The following is a 26,798-nucleotide window of genomic DNA, read 5'->3' on the forward strand; positions in this document are numbered from 1 at the left end:
GTGGAGTTTTCAGTCCTAGCACTATATTAGCCTGTTCAGCTGTGTGACATCAGGATTGTGTCATTTCAAGCTACTTTGGCACACGTAGAGGACACATTTGCACTTGATGACACAGATCAACTTCTAATCTAAACAGAATCAGAACTAACAAGTATAAGTCAGAATATTTAATTCAATGTAAAATCATGAGCAGAAAGCGAAACAGAGAAAGCAAGTAGAATGGGAATGAGAGAGTAAAGAGACAAAGAAAAAGGCTTTAAGTTTTTCATTTGAGCAATAATTCTAATATGAAGGAATGATACTAATAAAAGTACATTTTCAATGCCAGTAAAGTTGTTTAGCACTAATTTAAGACTTTGTGTAAATCTGGGACGATTCCACCTTAAGTGCAGTAGGGGGTGTGAAAAATGACATTTTATCCACCAGTTGCAATGGTGGCTTTTCATGCTATATCATCCACTTCCCACTTTATTAATTAGGCAGCCACAGGAAATAAGCTGTCTCGGTGTGTGCCTTCTGAATTGCCCGCCACACCATTAGCTCACCATTTTCTCACTCCGGGTGTCATATCTAAACTGCAGCCACGCACACAGTTCTCAATGCTTGCAGCCAGGACTACTCCAGTGAAGACATGGCCCTGAAAGCCAAGAAGAGTTCAGTGACCCATCACTGGAATGCCTTTTGGAGGCCTGGCGTGATGTCCTCCACCCCCACAGCAATCTCACCACTCCAGCTTGGGAGGTGGTGGCAATGGTAGTCCATACCAATGCTGCACAGAAGAAATTGGCCATCCAGTGCAGAAAAAGGATGAATGTTCTCATCCGTGCTGCCAGGGTAAGGCAGCCATCTCATCACTCTCAACTCTCACACTCACAAGGCCATCACACATTCACTGGCACCTCTCTCACTGCAGCTCAAGGGACATCACCATTCACTCTCTCTCACACACACCCTCACATCTCTATCAGGCCTCATCTCTTCTAGAGACTGCCTCCTCAGCCTGTACCACCTTGAGGCCACTTGCACAGATCAACATATGCTCCCACACACAGCCTGGAATACCCCACTTCCCCTTGCCCTGCAGCCATTGAAAAGCCACCCCCTGTCTTATGGCTGCTTTGGTAGGTAGATATGTGCCCTTGAGCTCCCCCTAAAAGTGATGTTGTGCTGTCTGTGAAGACTGGTGCTGATGACCGCGAGTTCTGCCCGAAGCAAGGTGGGCAAACAAATCTCAAAGTCCCGAGTGAAGTGAGGGTAGCCAGGTGCACATCCCTTATGTACGGTTGTGAAACATGTCAGTGTTCAATCACGCTGATGTGCCCAGCTGATCCAGCATGGGGAGATGATTCCAGTGAGCAGGACTTATAATGAGATGCTAATGTATTAAAATTAGGTTCCCAACGTGCGGACTGCCATCGACTGGTGGAGCAGACAATTGTAAACTGATTTTATGACTGTGATTTAGATTTTTGCGATGCCCCTGATATTTTCCACTCCCATATGCTATGACACCTGCCGCAAATGGGAGCAAACAATTCTGCCCTTAAAATTACATTTTTAAAGTCTTGAATGGACAAGCCCTAACTTTTTCTGGTACGTTTAGTGGGTAGGTACTGTAACTTCACGCACACCATTTGTGCGAATGGTAAGTCTCTTAGTAAAGTATCAATAGAGTGAAGCTTGTGAGGGGGCAGGGCAACTTGCACCTTAACTTTCAAATTTTCATATTTAACTCTGCACATGCAGACACTGGAAGTTGCTGTTCAATTTACTTCTTTTGATGGAGAACACTGATAGCCTCAAGTACTTTAGCTGCAAAATATGGGACGATAGGTTGTTTCCATAACAATTGTCAGAATTACAGTCGGTTTTATTTTTGAGCAAACAGGTTATGAAAAGTCATATGAGCTAAATTGGATAGCTGCTGATAACTGTCACAGTACCACAATGTACAATTAACCCGAGCCCCTGTTGACTTGCAACTTCATGCTGCCTGCTCATTTGATCCTTGTCCAGCTACTGCTGGCTATGCTGTTTGGTTACCTCTGGTTTTGTTGGTAGTACTCTTTCTTCTGAGTTAGAAGGCTGTGTTTTCAAGTCCCTCTCCAGGACTTGAGCACAAGATGTCAAAGGTGACAAAGGTACTAAGGGACTGTTGCACTGTTGGAGGTGCCATTTTTCATATTAGGCATGCAAGTACATCTGTCCTTCACTCTGCCCCCCCCCCCACCCCCCCCCCACGCTGCCACCACCCCCCCCCCCCCCCACAAAAGACTCTGGGTCACAACAGCTGATGCAATTTAAATTCAGCTAATTTCTAAATCTGGAGTTTAAAAGCTAGTCTCAATAAAGATGACCATGAATCTATTGGATTATTTTTAAAAAGCCATTTGATTTGCTAATATCCTTTGGGGAAGAAAATCTGCCATCCTTACCTGGCCTAGCCTATATGTGATTCCAGACCCACACAATGTGGTGAACTCTTAACTGCCCTCTGAAATGGCCTATCAAGCCAGTTAGCTGCACCAAACTGTTATGGAAGTGCCAAAAACGAATAAAACCGGATGGACCACCCAGTATCAATCTAGGCAATGGAAATGACAACAGCGCACACTGTCTAGTTGACCCTACAAAGCCCCCTTGTCAACATCAGGGGGCTTGTGCCACCATTGAAGAGCTACCCCACAGACACGTCGAGCAACAGCCTGACATTGGCTGTAAGATATGTTTCGATGAATATGCCTATGTCCCAGACAGCTCCGTTACCATTTCTGGTATGTCCTGTACCACCAGCAGGGCTGACTGAGCAGAGACGGTGGCAAATATGAACCTATTAATTAGGAGCAGGAGTAGGCCATTCAATCCCTTGAGCCCGCTGCATTTTAGCTGACCTGATAGTGGCTTCAACTCCACATTCCACATATTCCCGTGTTAGTCAAGAATCTATCTACCCCTCCCTTCAAAATAATCATTGACCTTGCTTCCACCACTCTCTGGGGAAAAGAGTTCCAATGGTTCACAATCTCAGAGAAAAAATTTCTTCTCATCTCCGTCTTAAATGGGAGACCCTTTATTTTTAAACTCTGACCCCTTGTTCTAGTCTCTCCCACAAAGGAAAAATCTTTTCTGCATCCACCTTGTCAAGTCCCCTCAGCATCCTACATGTTTCAATAAGATCACCTTTCATAACGGACATACATACGGAAATACAAATTAGGAGCAGCAGTAGGCCACTCGATCCTTAAGGTCTGCTCCGTCATTCCATAAGATCTTGGCTGATCTGTTTGTAACCTCTTGCCTACCCCCGATAGCCTTTAACCCTTTGTTTATCCACCTCTGCCTGAAAAGCCTGCTTCCACTGCCATTTGAGGAAGGGAGTTCCAAAGACTCACTATTCTCTGAGAGAAAATATTTCTTTTCCTCTCTGTCTTAAATGGGCAACCCTTTATTTTTAAACTGTGATCCCTACTTCTAGTTCTAAACTTGGATGATTATGGGTCCAGCATGTCCAACATTTCCAGGCAAGGTAACCTAGATCCTTCTGCGATCTCTCCCCATTTAGCCAATATGCTACTTTTCTATTCTTCCTGCCAAAGTGGACAAGTTCACATTTTCCCGTATTATACTTCACCTGCCAAATCTTTGGCCACTCACTTAACCTATTTATGAGCAGCATTTTCAAGTCTCATCAGCAGCGAGCATCCTGGTGGGCAGGATGATGAAAATGTGAAGAATGGCCCGAAGTCAGTTTCCCGCCGGTGTTAAAAAAAATTCACAATTTTCTGCTCGACTTTCCCTTAGTTCTGCAGGAGCATCATGTGCAGATTTCAATCACTCTCTTTCCACCCGCTCTAATTCCTTTATTCTTTCATGTGATGTGGGCATCACTGGCAAGGCCAGCATTTGTTGCCCATCTTTAATTGCCCTTGAACTGAGTGGTTTGCCAGGTCATTTCAGAGGGCAGTTAAGACTCAACCACATTGCTGTGGATCTGGAGTCGCATGTAGGCAAGACCTGGTAAGGACAGCAGATTTCCTTCCCTAAAGGCCGTTAATGAACCAGATGGGTTTTTACAACAATCAATGGTAGTTTCATGGTCACTACTACTGACACTTGATTTATTAACTGAATTCAAATTCCACCAACTGGTGGTGGGATTTGAACCCATGTCCCCAGAGAATTAGCTTGGGTCTCTGGATTACTAGTCCAGCAAAATTACCACTATGTCACTATCTCCCAATCTTTGATCCTATCATTGATATCCCTGTCCTCCCCCCAAACCGTTTGATGTTCATGTACTGATGTCCCATGTAGACGTGACCCCTTCACATCTTGAGACCCATTGTATTGTGATTTGGAGACCCCCATCCCGCCCCAACGAAGAGACCATTGAGTGCCCTCCCCCTCAACATTCTGTTCCCCATCTACAGCCTGCAGATGCCTACCCTAACTCCGACTGCACCATTTGCGGCCCAGTATCAAGCCACCAACCCCCAGCGTGAGGGACTCCCCAGGCCCTGCACACCATGCTGGGCAATCTCAGTTTTGGGTGGGTGACTGAAGATTTGTTGATGGGCCCTCAATGACTTGGGAGACTCTGGTCTCGCCTTCGACGCTGGCATGATTCCAATCATCTTGGCTAGCTCTGCCATGCAGTCTGCACACTGGGTGAGAGGCCAGAGCTCAGGCATTTTGGCCTGAATGCCTGATGGGCTTATGGGCTTGAGTGAAGAGAAGATTGATTTGCCCTGGAGGAGCGGATGAGATCCTTCATCCTCTTCCTGTACTGGATGGCAGTCCTCCTCTGAGGAGCGTTGGTGCTGACCAGAATCACAGAATCACACAGTGCAGAAGAGGCCCTTCGGCTCATTGAGTCTGCACCGACACGTGAGCAACACCTGACTTACATACCTAATCCCATTTTCCAGCACTTGGCCCATAGCCTTGAATATTATGATGTGCCAAGTGCTCATCCAGGTACTTTTTAAAGGATGTGAAGCAACCTTCCTCCACCACCCTCCCAGGCAGTGCATTCCAGACTATCACCACCCTCTGGGTAAAAATGTTTTTCCTCACATTCCCCCCCGCCCTAAACCTTCTGCCCCACCTTGAACTTGTGCCCCCTCATGACTGACCCTTCAACTAAGGGGAACAGCTGCTCCCTAGCCACCCTGTCCATGCCCCTCATAATCTTATACACCTCAATCAGGTCACCCCTCAGTCTTCTCTGCACCAATGAAAACAACCCAAGTCTATCCAACCTCTCTTCATAACTTAAATGTTTCATCCCAGACAACATCCTGGTGAATCTCCTCTGCACCCCCTCCAGTGCAATCACATCCTTCCTATAATGTGGTGACCAGAACTGCACACACTACTTCAGCTGTAGCCTCACCAAGGTTCTATGCAACTCCAACATGACCTCCCTACTTTTGTAATCTATGCCGCAATTGATAAGGGCAAATGTCCCAAATGCCCTTTTCACCATCCCACTAACATGCCCCTCCGCCTTCAGAGATCTATGTACACACACGCCAGGTCCCTTTGTTCCTCAGAACTTCCCAGTGTCATGCCGTTCATTGAATACTTCCTTGTCAAATTACTCCTTCCAAAGTGTATCACCTCACTTTTCAGGGTTAAATTCCATCTGCCACTTATCTGCCCATTTAACCATCCTGTCTATATCTTCCTATAGCCCAAGACACTCAACCTCACTGTTAACCACCTAGCCAATCTTTGTATCATCTGCAAACTTATGAATCCTATCCCCCACATAGTCATCTATGTCATTTATATAAATTACGAATAATAGGGGACCCAGCACAGATCCCTGTGGTACACCACTGGACACGGGCTTCCAGTCACTAAAGCAGCCTTCTGTCATCACCCTCTGTCTCCTACAACTAAGCCAATTTTGAATCCACCTTATCAAATTACCCTGTATCCCATGAGCTTTTGCCTTCTTTATAAGTCTCCCATGTGGGACCTTGTCAAAGGCTTTGCTGAAATCCATAAAAACTACATCAACTGCACTACCCTCATCTACACACCTGGTCACCTCCTCAAAAAGTTCAATCAAATTTGTTAGGCATGACATCTCTCTGACAAAGCCATGCTGACTATCCTGATCAAACCTTACCTCTCCAAGTGAAGATAGATTCTCTCCTTCAGAATTTTCTCCAATAGCTTCCCTACCATTGACGTGAGACTCACTGGCCTGTAGTTCCCTAGCTTACTTCTACAACCCTTCTTATATAGCGGAACCACAATAGCTGTTCTCCAGTCCTCTGGCACCTCCCCCATGGACAGAGAAGAATTAAAAATTTGGGTTAGAGCCCCTGCGATCTCCTCCCTTGGCTCCCTCAGCAGTCTGGGACACAAATCATCCGGACCTGGAGATTTGTCCACTTTTAAGCCTGCCAACATCTCTAATACCTTGTGACTCTCTATATCAATTTGCTCAGAACCTTGCAGTCCCTCTCCCCGAGTTCCATACCTTCATCCTCATTCTCTTGGGTGAAGACGGATGTGAAGTATTCGTTCAATACTCTACCGATGTCCTCTGGCTCCACCCATTGATTGCCCCTTTAGTCCCTAATGGCCCTTACTCTTTCCCTGGTTATCCTCTTCACATTGATATACTTATAGAATGTCTTAGGATTTTCCCTACTTTTACCAGCCAGAGCTTTGTCATATCTTTTTGTTCTCCTAATTGCTTTCTTAAGCTCCACCCTGCACTTTCTGTACTCGACTCATGCCTCCGCTGATTTGCTCCCCATGTACACATTAAAAGCCTCTCTTTCCTTCACCCTGGTGATCTGCTCCCAAGCTGGCGTGGTGAGATTGGTGGGCTTCCTTCTGCCATCACAAGGGTCAAGGATCTTCAGGGTGCCTCCACAGCATCCAGAAGTGCCCCCAGTATGTTGTCGCTGGACTTGGCTTATTACCTTTTGGGGTTATCACTCGCCATGATCGGTGCTGGGCTGCAGAGGGTGAATGATGTGTGTGGGTGCAGTTTAAATATGACGCCAAAAATGATCCAATGTGGTCACGATGGGGCGATCGAATCCCAGCCTGCGCTGCCATAAGGTACAATGTTGTGCTTCATATTCTTGCATATATAATGAGCTAAAAAGTGGGAAATCTGGCACGAAAACCCATCACTTTGGCCGGAGGGAAACACACTGCTTTTCATGCCCACCACTGCACTTGGAGTGGGATTTTCTGTTCAGGAGACTATGTCCCTTTGTAGACTCCTTGGCCAGAATTTTAAGCTCAACCCCCAATCCCCACCCCCCCCATCCCAGTGGCTTTTTAGGCGTAGGGGAAGCGGGGGCAAGAGTGAAATTGCAGGGACGGGATTCCCGCTGGATTCTTGCCTGCCCTGACCTCGCAGTGATTTTATGCTGGGGCGGGCAAGGCCTTGGACAGGAAGCCTGCCTTGCCGCAGTTGAGGCCCTTAAGTGGCCAATTAATGGCAGCTTAAGGGCAGTTCCCTGCCCAGCCTTCATTTTTAGGGTGGCAAGCGGATCAAAGCTCCTTGAGGGAAATCCGAAAATAAAGTTAGATATTGGGCGGGAAGGGCCATGGGCCCCTCCATTGGAACCCCCCTTCTGATTGGAGGGGCATGCTTCCCTTAACTCCCAGGTCTTCCCTACCCTTCCCGCCCTGGGACCCCTGACACGTACCTGGGTCTCTGTTTCTTGGGGCTTAGTTTCAGGCAGCTCAGTGCTGATTCTCTCCGGCCACTGCAGTGCTGTTGCTGCAGGGACCGGAGAGCTGCCGGCCAATCAGATTGTCCGGCAGTTCTCCAAGGTGGGACTTACTCCCGAGTGAGGGGTGTGGGTCTGCCTACTGCTATTTGATGCTCATTTGAGTGTAAAATGACTGCAGGGCAGCCAGAGTTGGCAGGGATCTATTTTGCTTTTCCTAAAAATTCAGGCCCTTATGTCCTCTCCTCTTATCTTTGTCATCAGCAAATTTGGCAACCATACATTTTGTCCCTTCATCGTTGATGTAAATTGTAAATAATTGAGACCTCAGCACTGATCCCTGTGGCACTCTACTCGTCACATCTTGCCAACCAGAAAAAGATCCATTTGTCCCTACTTTCTGCCTCCTGTTAGCTAACCCATTCTTTATCCATACTAATATATGACCCCCTACACCATGAGCCCTTAATTTGCATTATAACCTTTGATGTGGCACCTTGTCAAATGCCTTCTCCACAGATTCCCCTTTATCCATATTGCTTGTTACTTCCTCAAAGAACTCCAAGAAATTCATCAAACCTGATTTCCCTTTCGGAAAACCATGTTGACTCTGTTTGATGGCATTGAGGTTTTCTAGGTGCCCTGCTATAACTCCTTTAACAATAGCTTCTAGCAATTCCCTTACAACAGATGTTAAGTTAACTGGCCTGTAGTTTCCTGCTTTCTGTCTCCTTCCTTTCTCAAATAGAAGTCTCATTCGCTATTTTCCAGTCTAATGGGACCTTTCCAGAATCTAGGGAATTTTGGAAAATTTGAACCAATGCATTACCATCTCAGCAGCCACTTCTTTTAAGACTCTGACATGAAGTCCATCAGAACCTGGGGACTTGTGAGCTTTTAGTTCTAATGTTTTTCTCAGTACCCTTTCCCTATTTGTTTTTAAGTTCCTCCCTCCCTTTCACCATCTCATTCAAAATTATTTCTGGGATGTTATTTGTATCCTCTGCAGTGAAGGCAGAGGCAAAAATATCGGTTCAACTTGTCCGCCGTTTCCTTATTTTCCATTATTAATTAATTCTCACTCCCTAGAGCATCAATGCTCACCTTACTCTTTTCCTTTTTACATAACTTCTCCTTCTTTATTAATCTTTTGCTGTCTTTAAATTAATGTCCAATCTTCTGACCTGCCACTCATATTTGCAGAATTATATGCTTTTTCTTTCAATTTGATACTATCTTTAACTTCCTTACTTAGGCATGAATGGCCTATTCTTCCCTTAGAGTCTTTCCTTCTCACTGGAATGTATCTTTTCTGAGTATTCTGAAACATATCCTTAAATGTCTGCCACTGCATCTCTACTGATCTATCCTTTTAACCTAAATTCCCAGTTCACTTTAGCCAACTCTGTCTTCATACCTTCATAATGGCTCTTATCTAAGTTTAAAACACTAGCATTAGATGCATTCCTCTCTCCCTCTAACTGAATGTGAAATTCAGTCACCGATACCTAGGGGTACCTTCACTGAGAGTATTAATCAACCCTGTCTCATTGTACATTATCCGATCTAGTATAGCCTGTTCTCCTGTTGATGTTAAAATGCACTGCTCTAAGAAAGTGTCTCAAGCACACTATGAACTCCATCATCCAGTTTACCTTTGCCAATCTGATTTGCCCAATCTAATATGTCGATTAAGATCACCCATGAATATCACCATACCTTTCTCACAAGCCCCCATTATTTCTTCCTACAGAGTGGTTACTGTTAAGGGGGCCTATAAACCACTCCCACAAGTGACCTTTACTATTTCTCATCTCTACAAAAACTGATTCTACATCTTGATCTCCAGAACTAAGGTCATCTTTCTCTATTGTGCCAATATCATCTTTAATTAACAGAGCTACCCCTCCACCTTTTCCTAGCTTCCTATCCTTCCTAAATGCCATGTACCCATGAATATTCAAGTTCCAGTCTTTGTCATCCTGCAGCTATATTTCTGTAATTACTATCAGATCACAAATATTTATTTCTATTTGTGCTGTCAATTCATCTGTTTCCTTATGAATGCTACATTCATTTGGATACAGAGCCTTTAGTTCTGTCTTTTTACTAATTTTGTAACCTCTAGCCTTATCTGCTGGTGCACTCTCAGGTTTGTATGCTCTCTCTCCCTTCTTGTCACGCTCTGATCATCATTCACCTTATTCCTACCTTGCTCTTTTGCCTTGTCTTCTCTATTTAATTTATCATATCTTTCCAAACTTGAGGCCTTGTCCCGACTATTTAATTTAAAGCCCTCTTTACTGCCCTGGTTATATGACTTGCCAGAACACTCATCTCAGCATGGTTCAGGTGCAGACCATTTCAGTGGTACAGCTCCCAGTTTCCCCATTACTGATGCCAGTGCCCCATGAATCAAAACCAATTTCTCCCACACCGATCTTCAAACGACACGTTTAACTCTGTAATCTGATTTATCATATGCCCATTTGCTCGTGTCTCAGGCTGTAATCCAGAAATTATTACTTTTTTGAGGTTTTGCTTTTCTAATTTAGCCCCAAGCTGCTCTCACTCCCTCAGCAGAACCTCTTTTTTAGGTACCAACAACATAGGTAGAACTACATGGACCATGACCACTGGATCCCCCTCCTTCCACTTGAATTTCCTCTGTAGCCCAGAGCATGTCCTGAACCCTAGCACTGGCCAGGCAACACAGTTGTCTGGAATCATGCTTTAGGCTGCATAGAACTGTGTCTACCCCCGTCACTATACTGTCCCCAATTACCACTGCATCCTATTAACTCCCCCCTGCTTGAATGGCCTCCTGTAACGTGGTGTCATGGTCAGTTTGATAATAAAACCTTACAATTACTTCTAAATTATGTAAGTTTTGAAGATAAACAAGCATAATTTTCATCAATCAATCACTTAGCTATTTTCCTGTGATGTAACATTTTGATTTCCTTCAGAATGCGGCCCCTCCTCTTTGGAGCCACAGACTGGACTGGATTGGATATCTCTTCTAGGTGGTGGTTACTACCTCCAGATCTTCTTTTCGTCCAGTTTTCTACATGCTGCTGACCGTCTCTGTCCCTGGGTCCTCTTTTCCGCTGCTTCTCTAAGTGGTGGTTATTGCCTCCGGGTCTTCTTTCCGCCCACTCTTCTAGGTGGTGGTTACTGCCTGCAGGTTCTCTTCCCTCTGCTCCTGTGGTAAACAGGAGGGAGGGAAATGCCCTTGAAGTCCTCAACACTGACTATGGACTCCATGAAGTCTCAATATATCAGGTCAAACATGGGCAAGGAAACCTCTTGTTGATTACCATCTACCACCCTCCCTCAGCTGATGAATCAGTACTCCTCCATGTTGAGCAACATTTGGAAAAAGCATTGAGGGTAGCAAGAGCAAATGATGTACTCTGGCTGGCGGATTTCAATGTCCATCATCAAAAGTGGCTCAGTAGCATCACTACTGACTGAACTGCCTGAATCCTGAAGAACATATATGTTAGATTGGGCCTGTGGCAAGTGGTGGGAAGAACCTAACTGAGCTCACTCTCAACAACCCATCTGTCACAGATGCATATGTCCATGACAGTATTGGTCGGAGTGGCCAATGCACAATCCTTGTGGAAACAAAATCCTGCCCTTACATGGGAAACTGTCCATTGCGTTGGGAGGCACTACTATGGTTCAGAATCGATCTAGCAGCTGAGACCTGGGCATACTTAAAGCACTGTAGGCCATCAGCAGCCTACGGAATACAGAATTGTATTCAACCACAGTCTGTAACATCATGGCCTCATTTGACCAAATCCATCAAGCCAGAGGATTATAGAGTGGCCACAGCACAGACAAGAGGCTATTTGGCCAAATGTGTCCATGCCAGCTCTCTGCAAGAGCTGCTTTGCTGGTCCCATTCCCCCACCTTTTCCTCTGGAGCCCTGCAAATATTTTCTCTTCAGATAATTATCCAACTCCCTTTTGAAAACTTAGATTGAATCTGCCTCGACCATGTTCTTGGGTAGGGCATTGCAGACCTGCACCACTTGCTCTTCTTAAAAATAAAAAAATAAAAATGTCTTTCCTCATGTCACTATTGCTTCTTTTGCCATCAACCCTGGCTCTGGTTCAATCTGGAGCAAAGGAAAACATACGAGAAGCCACACCAGGCATACCTAATGGGGGGGGAAAAAAATGAGGTGCCACCCTAGTGAAGCTACAACACAGGGCTATATGCATGCCAAACAACGGAAGTAGCATGCAGTGGAAAGAGCTAAGTGCGTCCACATCAACGGATCAGATCAAAGTTCTCCAGTCCTGATATATCCAGTCCTGAATGATGGCAGACAATAAAGCAACTAACCAGAGGAAGAGACTTCACAAACAATCCCATCCTCAATGTTGGAGGAGCCCAGCACGTCAGTGCAAAAGACAAAGTTGAAGCAGTTGCAAACATCTTCAGTCAGAAGTGCCGTGTGTAAGAGCCACCTCTGCTTCCTGCTGAGGTCCCCAGCATCACAGATGTCAGTCATCGGCCAATTTAATTCGCTCCACATGATATCAAGAAACAACTGAACATACTGGATACAACAAAAGCTGTGAGCTAGGACAACATCCTGGATGTATACTGACGACTTGTGCTCCAGAACTAGCCGCATCCCTAGCCAAGCCGTGCATCTACAATATTGGCATCTACCTCACAATGTGGAAAATTGTCCTGGGTTGTCCTGCACATGACTTGCACCTTACAGCCATCAAGAAAGGAAGCTCAACAGCATTCAGCTTTGCAGTTTGTGGTGCATTCTGGGCACCTCATGGTAGGACAAAACCAAGAATGCAGGGGTCGACTCAAAAGACAAATCTCCCAATTGTGTTGGTATTCATCAAGCAGAGGTGATTTTGCTAGCTCGGTCACATTTTGTAGGATGGAAGATGGTCGCATACCTAAGGATTTTCTGTTTGACAAGGTGGAGCCATGTGACCAGTAGGACACCTAAAATTCTGCTTCAAGGGTGCTTGGGCCCTAAACATGGACTTTTTTTTTACTTGGGAGACACTGGCTCGCGACAGGAAAATTACATCACCAGTGGGCTGGCATGCACTACCATGACTGAGTAGCTACAGCAGCTTTGCAACAAACATCAACACCGAAAACTATAACCCACAATGATCCCTGATAACCACTTTGCATGCGGTATTTGCATACGAATGTGCTTCTCCTGGATTAGTCTGTTCAGCCATTTATAAAACTAACGCTACCCTTTCTCCAGTGGATTTGATTTGTTGCATGTCCATCACCTTAAACAGAGGAAAGGACTTTGAAGATGATGCCAACGCTGACCATGTCCTGCCCATAAGAAACAGGACAAATCCAATCCGGCTACTCGCATGTTATGATATGGCAGGTGGTATTTGCCAGGCTGACCAAATAAACAAGGGAAACTTGGCCATGCGATCGCAACAATTTTGCAATTTGTATTTATTACGAGAAGGCTTGTGCACTAAAGTCAGAAGTACACACCCCTTTAAGGCAACAGTCCAGATATATTCCAAATTTATAAAGCCTTCCAGCAATATTACCACAAGCTGAACTTGTGAACCACAACTGAACAATGGAATTCCAAAGGCATCCAACACAATTTTGGTAACTGAAACAGCAAACCTCTGCAGGGTGACTGGAGGCTTTTTGCCCCCAAGTCTGCTTCACACAGTCACCTTTGAAGACCTCACACGGCCACACCTCTCACAGCCTTCCATTCTTCTTTAAATATATTTTATCCCTTACGATTTTGTAAATCCCATTGTTTCCGCTTGTCTTTAGAAGTTACTTTTCCCAGAATATAACAAAAATTCATGTCTTCATTATGGCCAGCATTTTTGGGGAAAATCAACATAATAACCTTGCCTTATTTATCTTGCCAGTTGTAAACAGGTTCCATGTCCCTTTGAAAATCAAACACTTCACTTATCTAAAAATGCCAATTTCATTCACACTGTATCTGCCTCACCCTAGCTCTACTCATCTCCATTTCAAATGCCTGTTTTACATCTCACTTCTTTGATCATTTAAACCTTGCAGTCTAACTGCCTCTAGTTTAATTAAATTACGCACGTGCGCGCGCGCGCACACACACACACACACACACACACACACACACACGCACGGAAAAATGATAGTTTCTTGACACGGCCCCATCACTCCGCTCTCCATCATCAGCAAAAGGATGGAAGCTGCCATTGACAGTGCTATTACGCTGCACTTGCACAGCGATAACCTGCTCGCAGATGCTCATTTCGGTTTCCACCAAGGCTAGTGTGCTCCTGACCACATTACAGCCTTTGTCCAAATGTGGATAAAATGCGGAACCTGGGAGGTGAGTTGAGAGTCCCCTTGACATTGCGGCAGCATTTGACCAAGTGTGACATCAGGGAGCTTTGGCAAAACTGAAGTCGCTGGAAATTGGAGAAAACTTTCCACTGGTTTGCATCATATCTAGAACAAAGAAAGATGATTGTGGTTGTTGGAGGCTAACCACTTCAACCCCAGGGCATGATTGCAGGAGTTCCTCAGGGCAGTGTCCTAGGCCCTACCATTTCTGCTTCATCAATGACCTTCCCTCCATCATAAGGTCAGAGGTCGGGATGTTCCCGAATTATTGCACAGTGTTCAGCACCATTCCCAACTCCAATACTGAAGCAGCCTGTTTCTATATACTGCAATAGTTGGACAATATTTAGGCTTGGGCTGATAAGTGGCAAATGTCATTGTGTGGCATAAATGTTCATCTCCAACATGTGAGAATCAAACCATCTCCCCTTGACATTCAATGGGATTATTATTGCTGAATCCCCCGCTATCAACATCTTGGCAGGGTTACCATTGACCAGAAATTGAACTGGACCAGCCATATAAATACTGTGGCTAAAAGAGCAGGCCAGAGGCTAGGATTTTTGCAGAGTGTAACTCACCTCCTGACTCCCCAAAGCCTGTCCACCATCTACAAGGCACAAGTCCAGGAGTGTTTCCTGGGTGAATGCAGCTCCAACAACACTGAAGAAGCTCGGCACTCTTCAGGACAAAGCAGTCCACTTGATCAGCCCCCTATACACCAATTTAACACATTCGCTCCCTCTGTTGCCACTGTGCATCAGTGGCAGTATGTACCATATACAAGATGCCTTGCAGCAACTCACCAAGAATCCTTCCGCAACACCTTCAAAACCCATGACTTCTACTACCTAGAAGGACAAGAGCAGCAAAAACACAGGAACACCACCACCTGTAAGTTCCCCTCCAAGCCACACACCATCCTGACTTTCAACTATATTGCCGTTCCTTCACTATTGCTAGGTCAAAATCCTGGAACTCCCCTTTTAACAGACTGCAGCAGTTCTGGAAGATAACTCGCCACCATCTTCGAGGACAATTGGGGATGAGCAATAAATGCTGCGCTAGCCAGTGATTTTCACATCCCATGAAAAAAATAAAAAAATATTTTGAATAAAGATCAGGAGCATAATCCCCAATGACCTGACCAATATTTATCCCTCAACCAACATCAGAATAATAAGTCATTTGACAGCTTGCTGCACCCAAATTGGCTGCAATGCTTCCTACTTTACAACAGTGATACACTTCAAAAGAAAGCTGCTTCGTTGGCTAAAGCACTTTGTGACATCCTGTTTTCATGAAATAGGCTACATAATTTCAAGTCTCCATTTTACCTGTTACGGCCCAATATATTGAATGGCTAGAGTCCCTTTAAGCTAGCCCTGATTAACGCGGAGGTACATTGTGGCTGATGTAGGTGCTGCCAGTTGTGATTGAAGAGAACCTGACTTGAAAAAGAGTGAGGAATGGCACAACAGGCAAGAGAGTGAGCTCCAGGCTCTTTGGACACCCTTAGTGGAGTAGATGGAAAGGACAAGAGGTGGTTTGTTTTAGCAGGGTATCAGGAGGCCCTCTAGGCACATGCTGAGAAGGCAAATGGAACTCAGCGATGGAGGTTATTGCCAGGACACACGCCTTGATGACTAGGGTACAGTGCAAAAAGAAGTTCAATGACCTCATGAGTAGTCAAGGTCAATGAATACATCTTCAAATATAACATTACTAGCCTCAGATAACAGCTGCTCAATTCACCACATTCTTTTGCTCGCCTGCAACAATCTCTATCAATCAAACTCATATTAACATTCAAATTCTTCACCTCACCCCCCACACTTAACATGCTGCTGCAAATCTTACACCCACATCTCTTGCACACACAGTCAGCTAGTCAGTCATGACAATCACATTACCCAAATATATTGTCCACACTCACTGACACATTTTCCACTCTTGCAGGACAAAGTGGCATACGACTGAAGGCAGCAGGAACTAACCGGAAGGATCAGGTGCACCCGCATGTCCTAACTTCCGTGGCAACTGTCCTGGCTATTATTAGGGTGGCCATTTCCGAGGCTTTGTCCAGTGGTGGTGCTGAAACCATCAAAGGTAACCATGTCCTCATAGCTAACCCACCTTCTAACATCCCAAGTTCCCCCTCATCTCACAATCTCTTCTAATTTACAAGCTGCAGGTGGTGTTTCCTTTCCTCCTCACACCACAAATTCTTCCATCTACCTGTTTTCTTTCAGATGTCTGACAGGTCCAACCTGGCCGGGCACTGAATGAAGAGAAAAATGAAAGTGATGATGATGACGCTGCATTGTAACTTGATTTGATACAGGGCACCAGCTCAGATACTGGCACTCTACCTATCTTAAAGGATAGATTAGAAATAGGCTGAAGTTGGTAAAGGAGGCAAAGTAACCAAAGGTGCCAGCTCGCTGGATGGTGAAGTCACAAGTTCCTCTGTGGCGGGCATGGATGAGCATTTTGATTGGGCAGGTTATGGAAGAAGGCTGATGGGTATGTACAACAGATTGTTTATTCCAGTTGGAAGCTTACCAAATAATTTGCAATAGTGTCGAGCAGCTTTGAGGCTTCTGGCATCATCTCAGCACAATGCTTCACTTAGATCTTGGAGCCCATCCTTTCCAGCATCAAAGTGGTAGTCAACTTTGTCCAGATATTTATGGACCCAACTATGATGCCATGCATTACAAGTTAAACATCAGTCACCAAAGTCTGATTGTTGCAGTGGAAATTCAAATTGTTGCTATGCAAGTTCAGACCACTGCCATTATGGCTTTGGATTAAAGTGTGAAAAAGGGCTTGTGGGGCATCACAGCAGCCCAGCTTTCTGTTCTCCAGTAGATTATTAGGATTTCTGAGGCACCAGCCTATGAAAGTGTCAGTGGTTTCATGGAGCATGAACGTACTTCCCTCTCTCGGGCTGATGACATTCACCCTGCCACCCTGCTTGTTTGCCGTTGCCAGTCAGTCAGCCTGCCCAACCTAAGCACCTCATGTGTGAAGACTGTGTGCAATCTGCAGCCAGGCTTCAGGGCCCAGAACTGCTTGAGGTCACCCTTCAAGACCATCTGCAGGCCTGCCACTGCAAGTCAGTTGCTACTTGTGCCCGCCTTGGCCCTCACCTGTCTCTGTACTTCACATCCACCCCCCCCACCCACCTCGACTCTATGTCCACCATTCTCCTCCCATTGTCTCCCTCCTCTCTCTCCCTTCCAGCAACTTGTCCTTCTCTTTGTGGCATCTGTTTGTTCTCAAGTCATGTTGTATTCCAAGGGATATGTCTACAAGTGCAGCTATGTCTAGGAGCAACTGGTTTGTGCAGAAGTTAGCAAAGTGCCCTTCCTGTCTGCCATGCTCCTGTAGACCTTTGAAATAACCAATGGAAACCACTAAAACATATGATTATAGCATCTGCCAGACAAAATCAACCAGCAAATCAGGTGCAGTTCGCTCTGCCAGCTTGTTTCTGCCGAGAGGGAATGAAGAGCTGCCTCTGAACTGAGAGCTTCAGTGACATCCCTTGTGGAACACAGGATGGGAAATTGAGATGTTACAAGTATCTCCTGTTCCAGCCTAGATGGAGCCAGGAATATTAAAGACTCATTGCTATGGTCACCTTCACAGATGCTGGGAATGCAGTTCTTGCCCAGCTCTGAGATTGCAGTTTTGGCAAATTGCAGTGAGATCATCCTTACTGAAGCACAGACATCTTGCACATCATTCCTCGTTAAGGTTCAGATAGGAAAACTAACCCCTGAACATCCTAGGCCTCTGTTCGTTCTCCAGATCGTGCTGTGTTTCAAAATAAATGTCTACAATGGCACCCATGTCTGGGAGCAACTGCAAAAAATCTTGAGTTCAGAAAAAGTCCTTCTCCTACATTGTAAACTTTTGCAACTTGAAACAGCTATGGGAATCAGCAACACTTGTAGGTTATAGTAACAGCCAAAAGAAGTCAACCAGCTATTAACCTGATCCCTTTAGAAAGGGGGCTCCTTCTGCTCATTGATGTTATAATCTGCCTGCACTGCATACTTTTGATGGACATTCACTTCATGCATGCAAATGTCTTAATCAGTATGGCACTCAGTGCAAATCTCTTCACAACTCTTCGCTTGTGCTGTGGATGTTATTGAACTACTTAGAATACTGTAGCACCCCAAAAGCAGGTGCTAATAAGCCCAATTTCTTGCCCATTAATGTTGATTGGGCAAGCAATGTTGCTTCATAAGAGGAACAGAAGCGATTAAAACTGTTTTTCTATAACTCAAAATCCTGACAGAATAAATTACCTTCTCTAACTTATGTATAGGTCCTTCTTAAACCTTTGTGGTCAACACTGTTGTCAGGATTTATTTTGCCCATATGCACAAGAAGAGCAAAATTCTTAGCTTGGTCATCTTTAAATATTTCATAATCAACTTTTTTTTAATCTTTAAGATGAACAGTAAAAGCCGTGCACATCTGCCACAAATTACTGCTGGTGAAAGCACTTTGGAAGATATCATGGCCCGAGCCTATGACTGCTTTGATATACAACTGAGTAGTGTCCAACTACTTTATGCTAAACCACGTATGTATTCACTTCAATATTTAAAATGTTTAAAGCTATTACTAGGTACTTAATGAATTTTCTGTTAATGAAAATTATGAGTTGAAGATTATTTATAAAATTCTATCACCTGGTGCTTTGAGTGATCGACAATTGATTGTAATAGTTAATAAGTATATATTTTGTTTGTTTAAGCCAGACAGTGGTTACTACCTATTGATTAAAGAAAACGCTTGAAATTTTAATTTTGGTGAGGAAAAGGTGTTTCCTGTATCATGTAATTATCAGAAAGATGATCGAATAAGCTTAACTAGCCTTTGGTGTTTTGATTTAGATGAGGATTGGCAAGCAGCTCGCAGAACAAAGCAATCATCTCAGCACATCTTGCAACCCATGGAATTAAAGATCGAGTTATCCAGAGCAATGGTTGTCTCTGATCCAAGAATGCCCAAGTATGTATGCATGTAATTAAATGGGCAAAAACTGAGTGGTAAATGTTAAAAATGTGTTAGAAGTAAAACACTTAGGAATGATGCCATGATAACTCAGTGGAATAAAAGTCAAAATTGGTCATAGTTGCACACTACTGTATTGTCTGACATGTTGAACAAGACAATTATTTTTAATGCTCAGTACTAATTTATAGAAATGTGACAGTGAAAACCTTACAATGGTGATCTTCCACCCAATGGTTCATTTCCCTGAAAATATAATTGTTTAAAAAAATGAACATCTCTCTGATATAAATCTAGGCTAAATGGAGTGTGCTTTCAGTTCAATACTAAATGGGAAAAAAAACTCTCACCAATGTTTATTAAACCCTTTGCCAAATTCTTGATTGCTACCAAAAACTTTGGTCTCTAAATCAATGTCTCCAAGAAAGAGATTCTGGCTGGAATTTTCCAGCCTCATTGGCATTGGGCATCATTACAGGTGGGTAGGGACACAATATGGCAAGAGGTCTGAGAAACAGCTACATGCTGGCATGAAAGCACAGCGCGATTATCCGATGGTGTCTGCATGGCGGAACGCCAATCCCACTGGAGGCTGGCGTTAAGCAGCTTTGCATTCCCCTATAGATCATCATCGACGGGGGGGCAGAAAGAAGGTCTAACTGTGAATGCGAGAGGAAGGTGTACCGGAAGTAGTGGGAGAGGAAAGAGGGGTGGACTGGGGGGGTGGAGAGAGGGGCTGGGGGAATGGAGGAAGGCGTCCTGGGAGGAGGAGGGATGGAGTCCAGGGGGAGGAGGGAGTAAGGGGTGGCAAAAAGATGTCCAGGGGAATGTTCAAGAGAGAAGTCCATGAAGTCAATGACTGCTTCCTGGGGGGTGAACTGATTTTGGGTGTAATAAGAGGGAATTGAGTATGAGAGGGGGCAGAGGGATCCAGAAGGATGGGAGGGTGAGTGCGACAGTAGCGGTAGAAGGGACAGCGAGGGTGGTTGGTGGGGAATCAGAGGCATGATGACCTGAAAGGCCATGCCACACACATTCTTCTCCCGTCAGAATCAATCGTGACCTGGCTGCATGCAGCTGAACTGATTGCAATGGGGTGTGGGGAATGCAGTGGGAGGACTCGTGAAACCTGTAAATGAAATTGAAAGATACCATTTTGCATTATACAGTGAAAGTGAAAATTTTTCAGATTATAAAGTGACAAAATATGTTCAACGTTGCAACCACTTGTGATCAGAATTTCTTAAGTTTTCTAGGCCTACCACATCTTCAGGTTGCTGCCCTGACATCAGCAGGGGTGGCGACATCCTGTGCAATGGTTGGCCCTGTTGCCTCTGATGGCGTGCGTCCTCTAGAGAGCTGAGGCCTTGAGGACCTTAGCTTGCTTTGGCTGTCCCCTTGTGGGCCACCACTTCCTCTGTGGTGCCAGAGGACGAGGTTGAGGGGGTCACAGGCAAAAGGGACTTAGATGATGCGGACAACCTCTGATATTCCTGAGTGGATGACCCGGGGTGCCCAGCTGCCACTCCTCCTCTCTTCGGGTGCCAGAGGGCCCCAGCCTGACTCCTTGAGGAGAAGGGGCACTTGGTGGGGTGATTCAGGCACCCCATTTCCCTCTTGCGTTGTCACTGCAGGAACTCACCCATGGCTACCATGATGGAGTGCAGGTCTGCTTTCATTTCCATGTTCTGCTTGACCAGGGTCTCCGTGGCATCTGTCAGCCTCCCCATGGAGACCTCTATAAGCCCACATGTGGACACCTCTTCAGAAGGCAGGCAGGCGCACTCCGCCATCTCAGATGCCATTCTGTTGAGGACTTCCAATAGCTTTGTGTGATGTTCCCTTGCCTTCTGCTGACTCTCCACGGTGAGTTGGAAGGCCAAATCCAGAGGCTCATCATCTGACTCGGACCTCACAGATGCCTCTTCCTCAGCAGTCCTTCAAGTGCCGGGGAGCTCAGTTGAACCTGCCTCCTCTTGCTGCAGACATGTGTCTGTGCAGTGACCACCAGATTGTGAACTTGGACCTGCTCTAGATCTAGGTCCCACCAAGGTGTGTGTCTCTGTGCTGGTGGAGGGTGTGGGTAAGGGCTGTGACTAGTCTTCAAGGCTACATATTGCCAGCTCCCCAATAGTGGAGGTGTCCTTTTGGCTGGAGGTGAGGACCTGGATGGAGCTGAGGTCCTCCTTGGCTGAAGGCGAGGACATGGATGGAGCTGAGGGACTGGCTGGCTGCAGGCATTGGTCGCTTGGCAGGGCTCCCTATGATCCAAAGTTGAGTTAGTTAGTGCATGGGAGCAGAGTCAAAAGTAGGAGAGAGCATTCTCTCTGGTGTGGTGCAGGATCCTCACGTGGGTGTTCAATACTGACCTCACCATCTCCACAGGTATGATCAATGTCCTCACCAGTCAATGAGATGGCATGTTCCTCAAAGTGAGTGAGGGGCCTAATGTGGGCTGCTCCGCCCCTGGTTTAGGTCCTCTTCCTGCTGTTGTGAGCCAGCTTCTCATGCATGAGAACAGATGGAGATAGCGTAAGCAGGATGCATGGCACTACATTTTTGTATGGTGAGTGGAGCCATGGACAAGATGAGGACATGAGCTCCAGAGACGTGAGTCTGATGGAGATGTGAGGCTGTAAGTGAAAGTTAGTGGTGTTGTCCCTTGAGGTGTAAGATCCCTGTGGATGTTTGGGTTTGTGAGTGTGCGAGTTGAGAGTGATGAGATGGTTGACTTACCCTGGCGGAACAAATGAGAGCATTCATCCTCATCCTGCACTGGATGGCCGATCTCCTCTGTGTTCTGGTGGCACTGACTGCCACAGCTACCACCTCTCAGGCCGGATCGGTGACTCTGGTGGGCCTCCTGCAGTCAGAGCAGGGTAGAGGACATTACGACGGCCTTCCACGCGTCCAGCAGGCGTCCTAGAGAAGTGTCACTAAATTTGGGAGCTGCTGTCATCTTTGTTTGTGGGGCCATCTTTTGCCTGGAGCTGTCCTGGTCTATAGATGTGAAGTAGGCATGCGTCTGGTGTGCTTTAATTATGGCACCCAGAGCAAGGAAGTGCTGAGGTCACGGTGTGGTGGGCAAATCCGAGCCCGCCTGTAAGTGATCCAGCATGTTTCCCATGAATGGATTATTGATGAGGCGGGACATGCCAGGAATGGGACCATATGGCATGAAAACCCACTTGAGGCCGGCGAGCAAGACATCCTTTTTCCCACCCACTATCACACTTAAGATGGAATCGTCCTGGATTTGCACAATGTTTCAGTCAGCACCAGGTACATGAAGCACCGGACATAATCATTAATGCCACTAGTTTCAAGGTTATAGAAAATTTGCATACTTTGGTAGTGTGCTGCAGTCTGTCCCCTCACTCCTCTGACATTTTTTTTCTCCTTTTGAACATCTCACTTTGTCCCAGCCCTCTTGACTCTCATTTAAAATTATCCTCTTCTTGGTTATCCAAGTACTAGATCAATCTTCTCACTGAGATATCTTCATTGCTTTCTTCCCTCAATCTTTGATTGAGAACAACCTCTCCTCTTCTTCAGTGATTTCAACCTACAAATCTGCTCAATTAACCCACCCTTCTGCCTTTTCCCTTATCCCCCATTAAGACACCAATCACTTTTACCCTGGTCCCTCCCTAATATGACTGTCATCTCCATTCCCTTGAGTCCAAGGAATGCAGAACTGAACAGATATGACGGACAACTGGTTTAACTATTCATCACTGATCTGGCTAGACCCATATAAAGCATTATTTCATCCTGCTCTTCTGTCAACAGTGCTCACTATTCCAGGATCACCCAAGAATACAACAATAACCCCTGATTTCTCTTCTTCACAGCGAGCAATCTTCTTAAACCCCTCTTCCCTACATCCTTCACCATCGTGGACTGCTTTCTCACTAAGATTGAGATCGTCTGATCAGCTGCTCCTGCTGATTCGCTCCTTTCTCTTAGCCCACTGGGCCAAATTTCCCCTTAATCTCTGTTCTAGCTCTAATATTGTATCTTTTTTCTAGTATCTGTCCTATCTCCCCTCATGCCCTCTCTCTCTTTTCCAGGTGAGTGGGACTATATTCACTGGTTTCATTCTTATTTATTCAGGCATAACCAGAGAATCACTTGTAGTGGCTTCTCTCCCAGCTTCCGCACTGTTGCCTTTGTCTCCCAGGGAATATTCTGGGCCCATCCTGTTTCTCATCTTTACACTTCACAAGGTGTAAACACACCATCAGTTTGCACATGTTCACTGAAAACACTAGCTCCACCTCACTGCCACAACTTTAGTCCTCTCCACTGTCTGATTTATATAAGATATGTGGCACAGAAATGGGCTATTTGACCCAACCAGTCCAAGCCAGCATTTACTCGCCGCTCGATCTTCTTCCCTTTTTGCCTCATCTAAGTCTATTATCATAACCATCTTCTCCCTTCTCCCTCACGTTTGTTTAGCTTTCCCTTAAACGCATGGATATTATTTGCTTCAGCCACTTCTTGTGGTAGTAAGTTTCACGTTCTCACCACTCTTGGTAAGGAAGATTCTTCTGAATTCTCTCTTGAATGTCTTGGTAATTATTTTATATTGTTGGCCTCTAGATATGCTCATTCCCACAAGTGGAAGCATTCTCTTTGTACTTTTTTTATTCATTCAAGGGATGTGGGCTTCGCTGGCTGGGCCAGCATTTATTGCCAATCCCTAGTTACCCTTGAGAAGGTGGTGGTGAGATGTCTTGAACCACTGCAATCCATGTGGTGTAGGTACACCCACAGTGCTGTTAGGAAGGGAGTTCCAGGATTTTGACCCAGTGACAGTGAAGGAACGGCAATATATTTCCAAGTCAGGATGGCGAATGACTTGGAGGGGAACTTCCAGGTGGTGGTGTTCCCATCTATCTGCTGCCCTTGTCCTTCTGTCCACTCATATCAAAACCCTTCATAATTTCATATCAAAGCCTTTCATCATTTCAGAGACCTCTTAGGTCACCTGTCAGTCTTTGTTTCAAGAGAGAGAAAAACCTAACCTGTCAATCCTTTACTGATATGTAAACCCATGCACTTTTGGTATCATCCTTGTAAATTGCCTTTTTTTCCGTCTCCAATGCCTCTACGTTTTTTACAATATGGTGACTGGAACTGCATGCAGGTTTGATATAAGTTTAGCATAACTTCCATTACTTTGCATTACTTGCCCTCTAGAAGTAAAACCTTGCACTTGGTTTGCTTTCTTTTATATCCTTGCTAAACTGTGGTGCAACCTTTGATTGATGAATATATACTCAAAAATCCCTTTTTCCTCTTCCACGTAGACTTGTACCTTCTAAGTAATGAACCAAACTCGCACTTATCTGTGTTAAATTATGTGCCAATTATTTGCCCATTCTGCAAAGTTTATTAATGTCTTTCTGTAATTTGATAGTATTGACTATCCTCCCAATTTGGTGTCATCTGTAAATTTAGCAATTGTGTTGTTGATTCCACAGCCCAAATTGCAAGTGTAAATTGTGAACAATAGCGGTCCCAGCACTGATCTTTGTGAAACACCACTTCCTACCCTCCGCCACTTTGGATAACTACCCTTTATTCTTGTTCTGTGCTTTCTGTCTTGAAGCCAGCCAGCAAGCGGCCCATTCTTCCACTTGTCCTCTGACGCCACTTTCTTTGACCTTATTCATTAGTCTATTATAGACCATCTAATAGAGGCCTTTTGAAAACCCAGATAATTTATGTGTACTACATTACCATTGTCTACTCTCTGTTACCTCCTCAAAAAATTCAATAAAGTTGGTTAGCAGAATTTTTCCTTTTTAAATCCATTCTGACTATTCATTAGAAGAACATTTAGAAAAGAAAAATATAATATTCTCCCCTTTCATGGAGATTCCATTATTTTTCCTTTCACTGATCTTAAGCTGACAGGGCGATAATTCCTTGGGCGTGTTCTCTCCCCTTCTTAAATATAGAAATTCTATTGGCTATCTGCCAGTTCTCTGGGGACACACCTTTTTGTAATGAATTATTAAATATGTGTAGTGATGCCTCTGTTATCTCGTCCCTAATTTATTTTTAAATGTGTGGGTGCTGTTCATCTGGACCAGGAATTTTATCCTCTCTGAATCTGATTATTTTAATCAGTACATCCCTTTTTAAATTTTAAATATACTTGTCTCATTACTCATCTCTTCATTCAATGTTATGTCCTCCTGTTCTATTTCCCCCTGGTAAATGCTAGAGTGAAATTATTATTTAATGTTTCTGCCATCTTTCTATTGCTAATCTGTTCCTATTGTAATGGTACTATTCCCATCACAAGCCTTCCTTTTTTATTTATGTGCCAGTAAAATATTTTACTATTGTTATGATCCCCGTGGTGGCAAATAACATGAAAGACCCAAACTTCCTTAATGACCCCAATGGGAGAAAGTGATTGACAAGGTTTCAGTAATAACCAAACCAAAGTCAACATAAAGTAAACAGAATAAATAGGCAAAAATGTATTCAGTAGAAACTATAAGTTACAAATGCATTCAGTAGAAACTATAAGTTACATTTTAAGAAGCTGATATGACAAAGGTAGATCTCATGGATTTCTCAGCTAGCCCTCTTAGCACATATATGGGACTACGTGTAGTCCCAATATCTCTCATGACTCCACCTTCCTCCGGCAGAGTTTAACCACTCTTCTTCACACAGGATCTGATCCTCTCAAGTAGCCTCCGACAACCACTTTACTCCATCTGAGACCCACGGATGCAATTGCCACCCTTCTATGGAGTCTCCTCCACCCAGGTCACCACAATCCTGATGGCTTAGCTTTCCCAGAGTCCCCTTTATCCCACTATTCAACAACACCTGGTACATGGTATGGTGGGCTCTGGTAAAATACACTCAGCTCTTCAGCATGCCTGGTCACCTCATGCAGTTTTTTTTACATTTCAGTCTTTTCAGCTGCCTCACTCACACTGCCTTCACCAAGAGCTACTGTGCTTATTCTCCTTCTGCTGGAAAGAAAAATGAATTTTTAGATCCCTGCTTATTCTGACCACAGGCTGAAATCCAATCTCCTTACCTGTTTATTCCTCCTAATCTGTTTCCTTGGCAATCAAAGGCACATGTTCATTGTCAGAAGTTTGATGTTACAGCTCAGAAATCCAATTACCAAATTCTTACAGAAACCTGACCTGGTGTCTCTTTCAGCTAGGAACAGTCCCAAAAAGCACAGACTTTGAAATCATTTCATCATGCTATTTTGTTTTGCATTCTTCGATAATTTCATTTTATAGTTCCTTTTGCCTTCCTGGTTTTTTGACTTCTCTCCTAATCTCTTCATACTCTTTCTCAGCATGCACTCCCCTGCTGTCTATGTCCTTTATGTATGCCTTTTTCTTAGCACTCAATTATTCCCCTGTGTCTTTATACATCCATGGAGTCTCACTAGTGTTTAGTTTGTTCTTTCCTAATAGCAGAATATATTTTTCCCCTGCTTTCTGAACACCATTTTACCTGTTTCATATTGTTGTTCACCAATATTGTAGCCCATTTTGTCTTCCTAAATTCTATTCTCAGATCTACAAAACCTGATTTTCTCCAATCTATTAACCTGGTTTTTGTCATAATTATAAAGTAATGATCATGATTGCCTAGATGTC

General features: G+C 44.6%; 1 protein-coding gene across 7 annotated transcripts in view; it reads left to right on the plus strand.

Annotated features, from left to right (window-relative positions):
• Positions 1 to 26,798, plus strand: part of vps13a (vacuolar protein sorting 13 homolog A) — a 524,014-nt gene that overhangs the window by 135,994 nt on the left and 361,222 nt on the right. For all 7 annotated transcript variants that reach the window (XM_041186720.1, XM_041186723.1, XM_041186721.1 and 4 more), the window contains exons 21-22: positions 18,574 to 18,706; positions 19,020 to 19,137. In XM_041186720.1, the coding sequence (XP_041042654.1) occupies positions 18,574 to 18,706; positions 19,020 to 19,137 (251 nt within the window). The remainder of the gene's footprint in view (positions 1 to 18,573; positions 18,707 to 19,019; positions 19,138 to 26,798) is intronic.

This window comes from Carcharodon carcharias, chromosome 4 (assembly GCF_017639515.1).
Source record: "Carcharodon carcharias isolate sCarCar2 chromosome 4, sCarCar2.pri, whole genome shotgun sequence".
Classification (NCBI taxonomy): Eukaryota; Metazoa; Chordata; class Chondrichthyes; order Lamniformes; family Lamnidae; genus Carcharodon; species Carcharodon carcharias.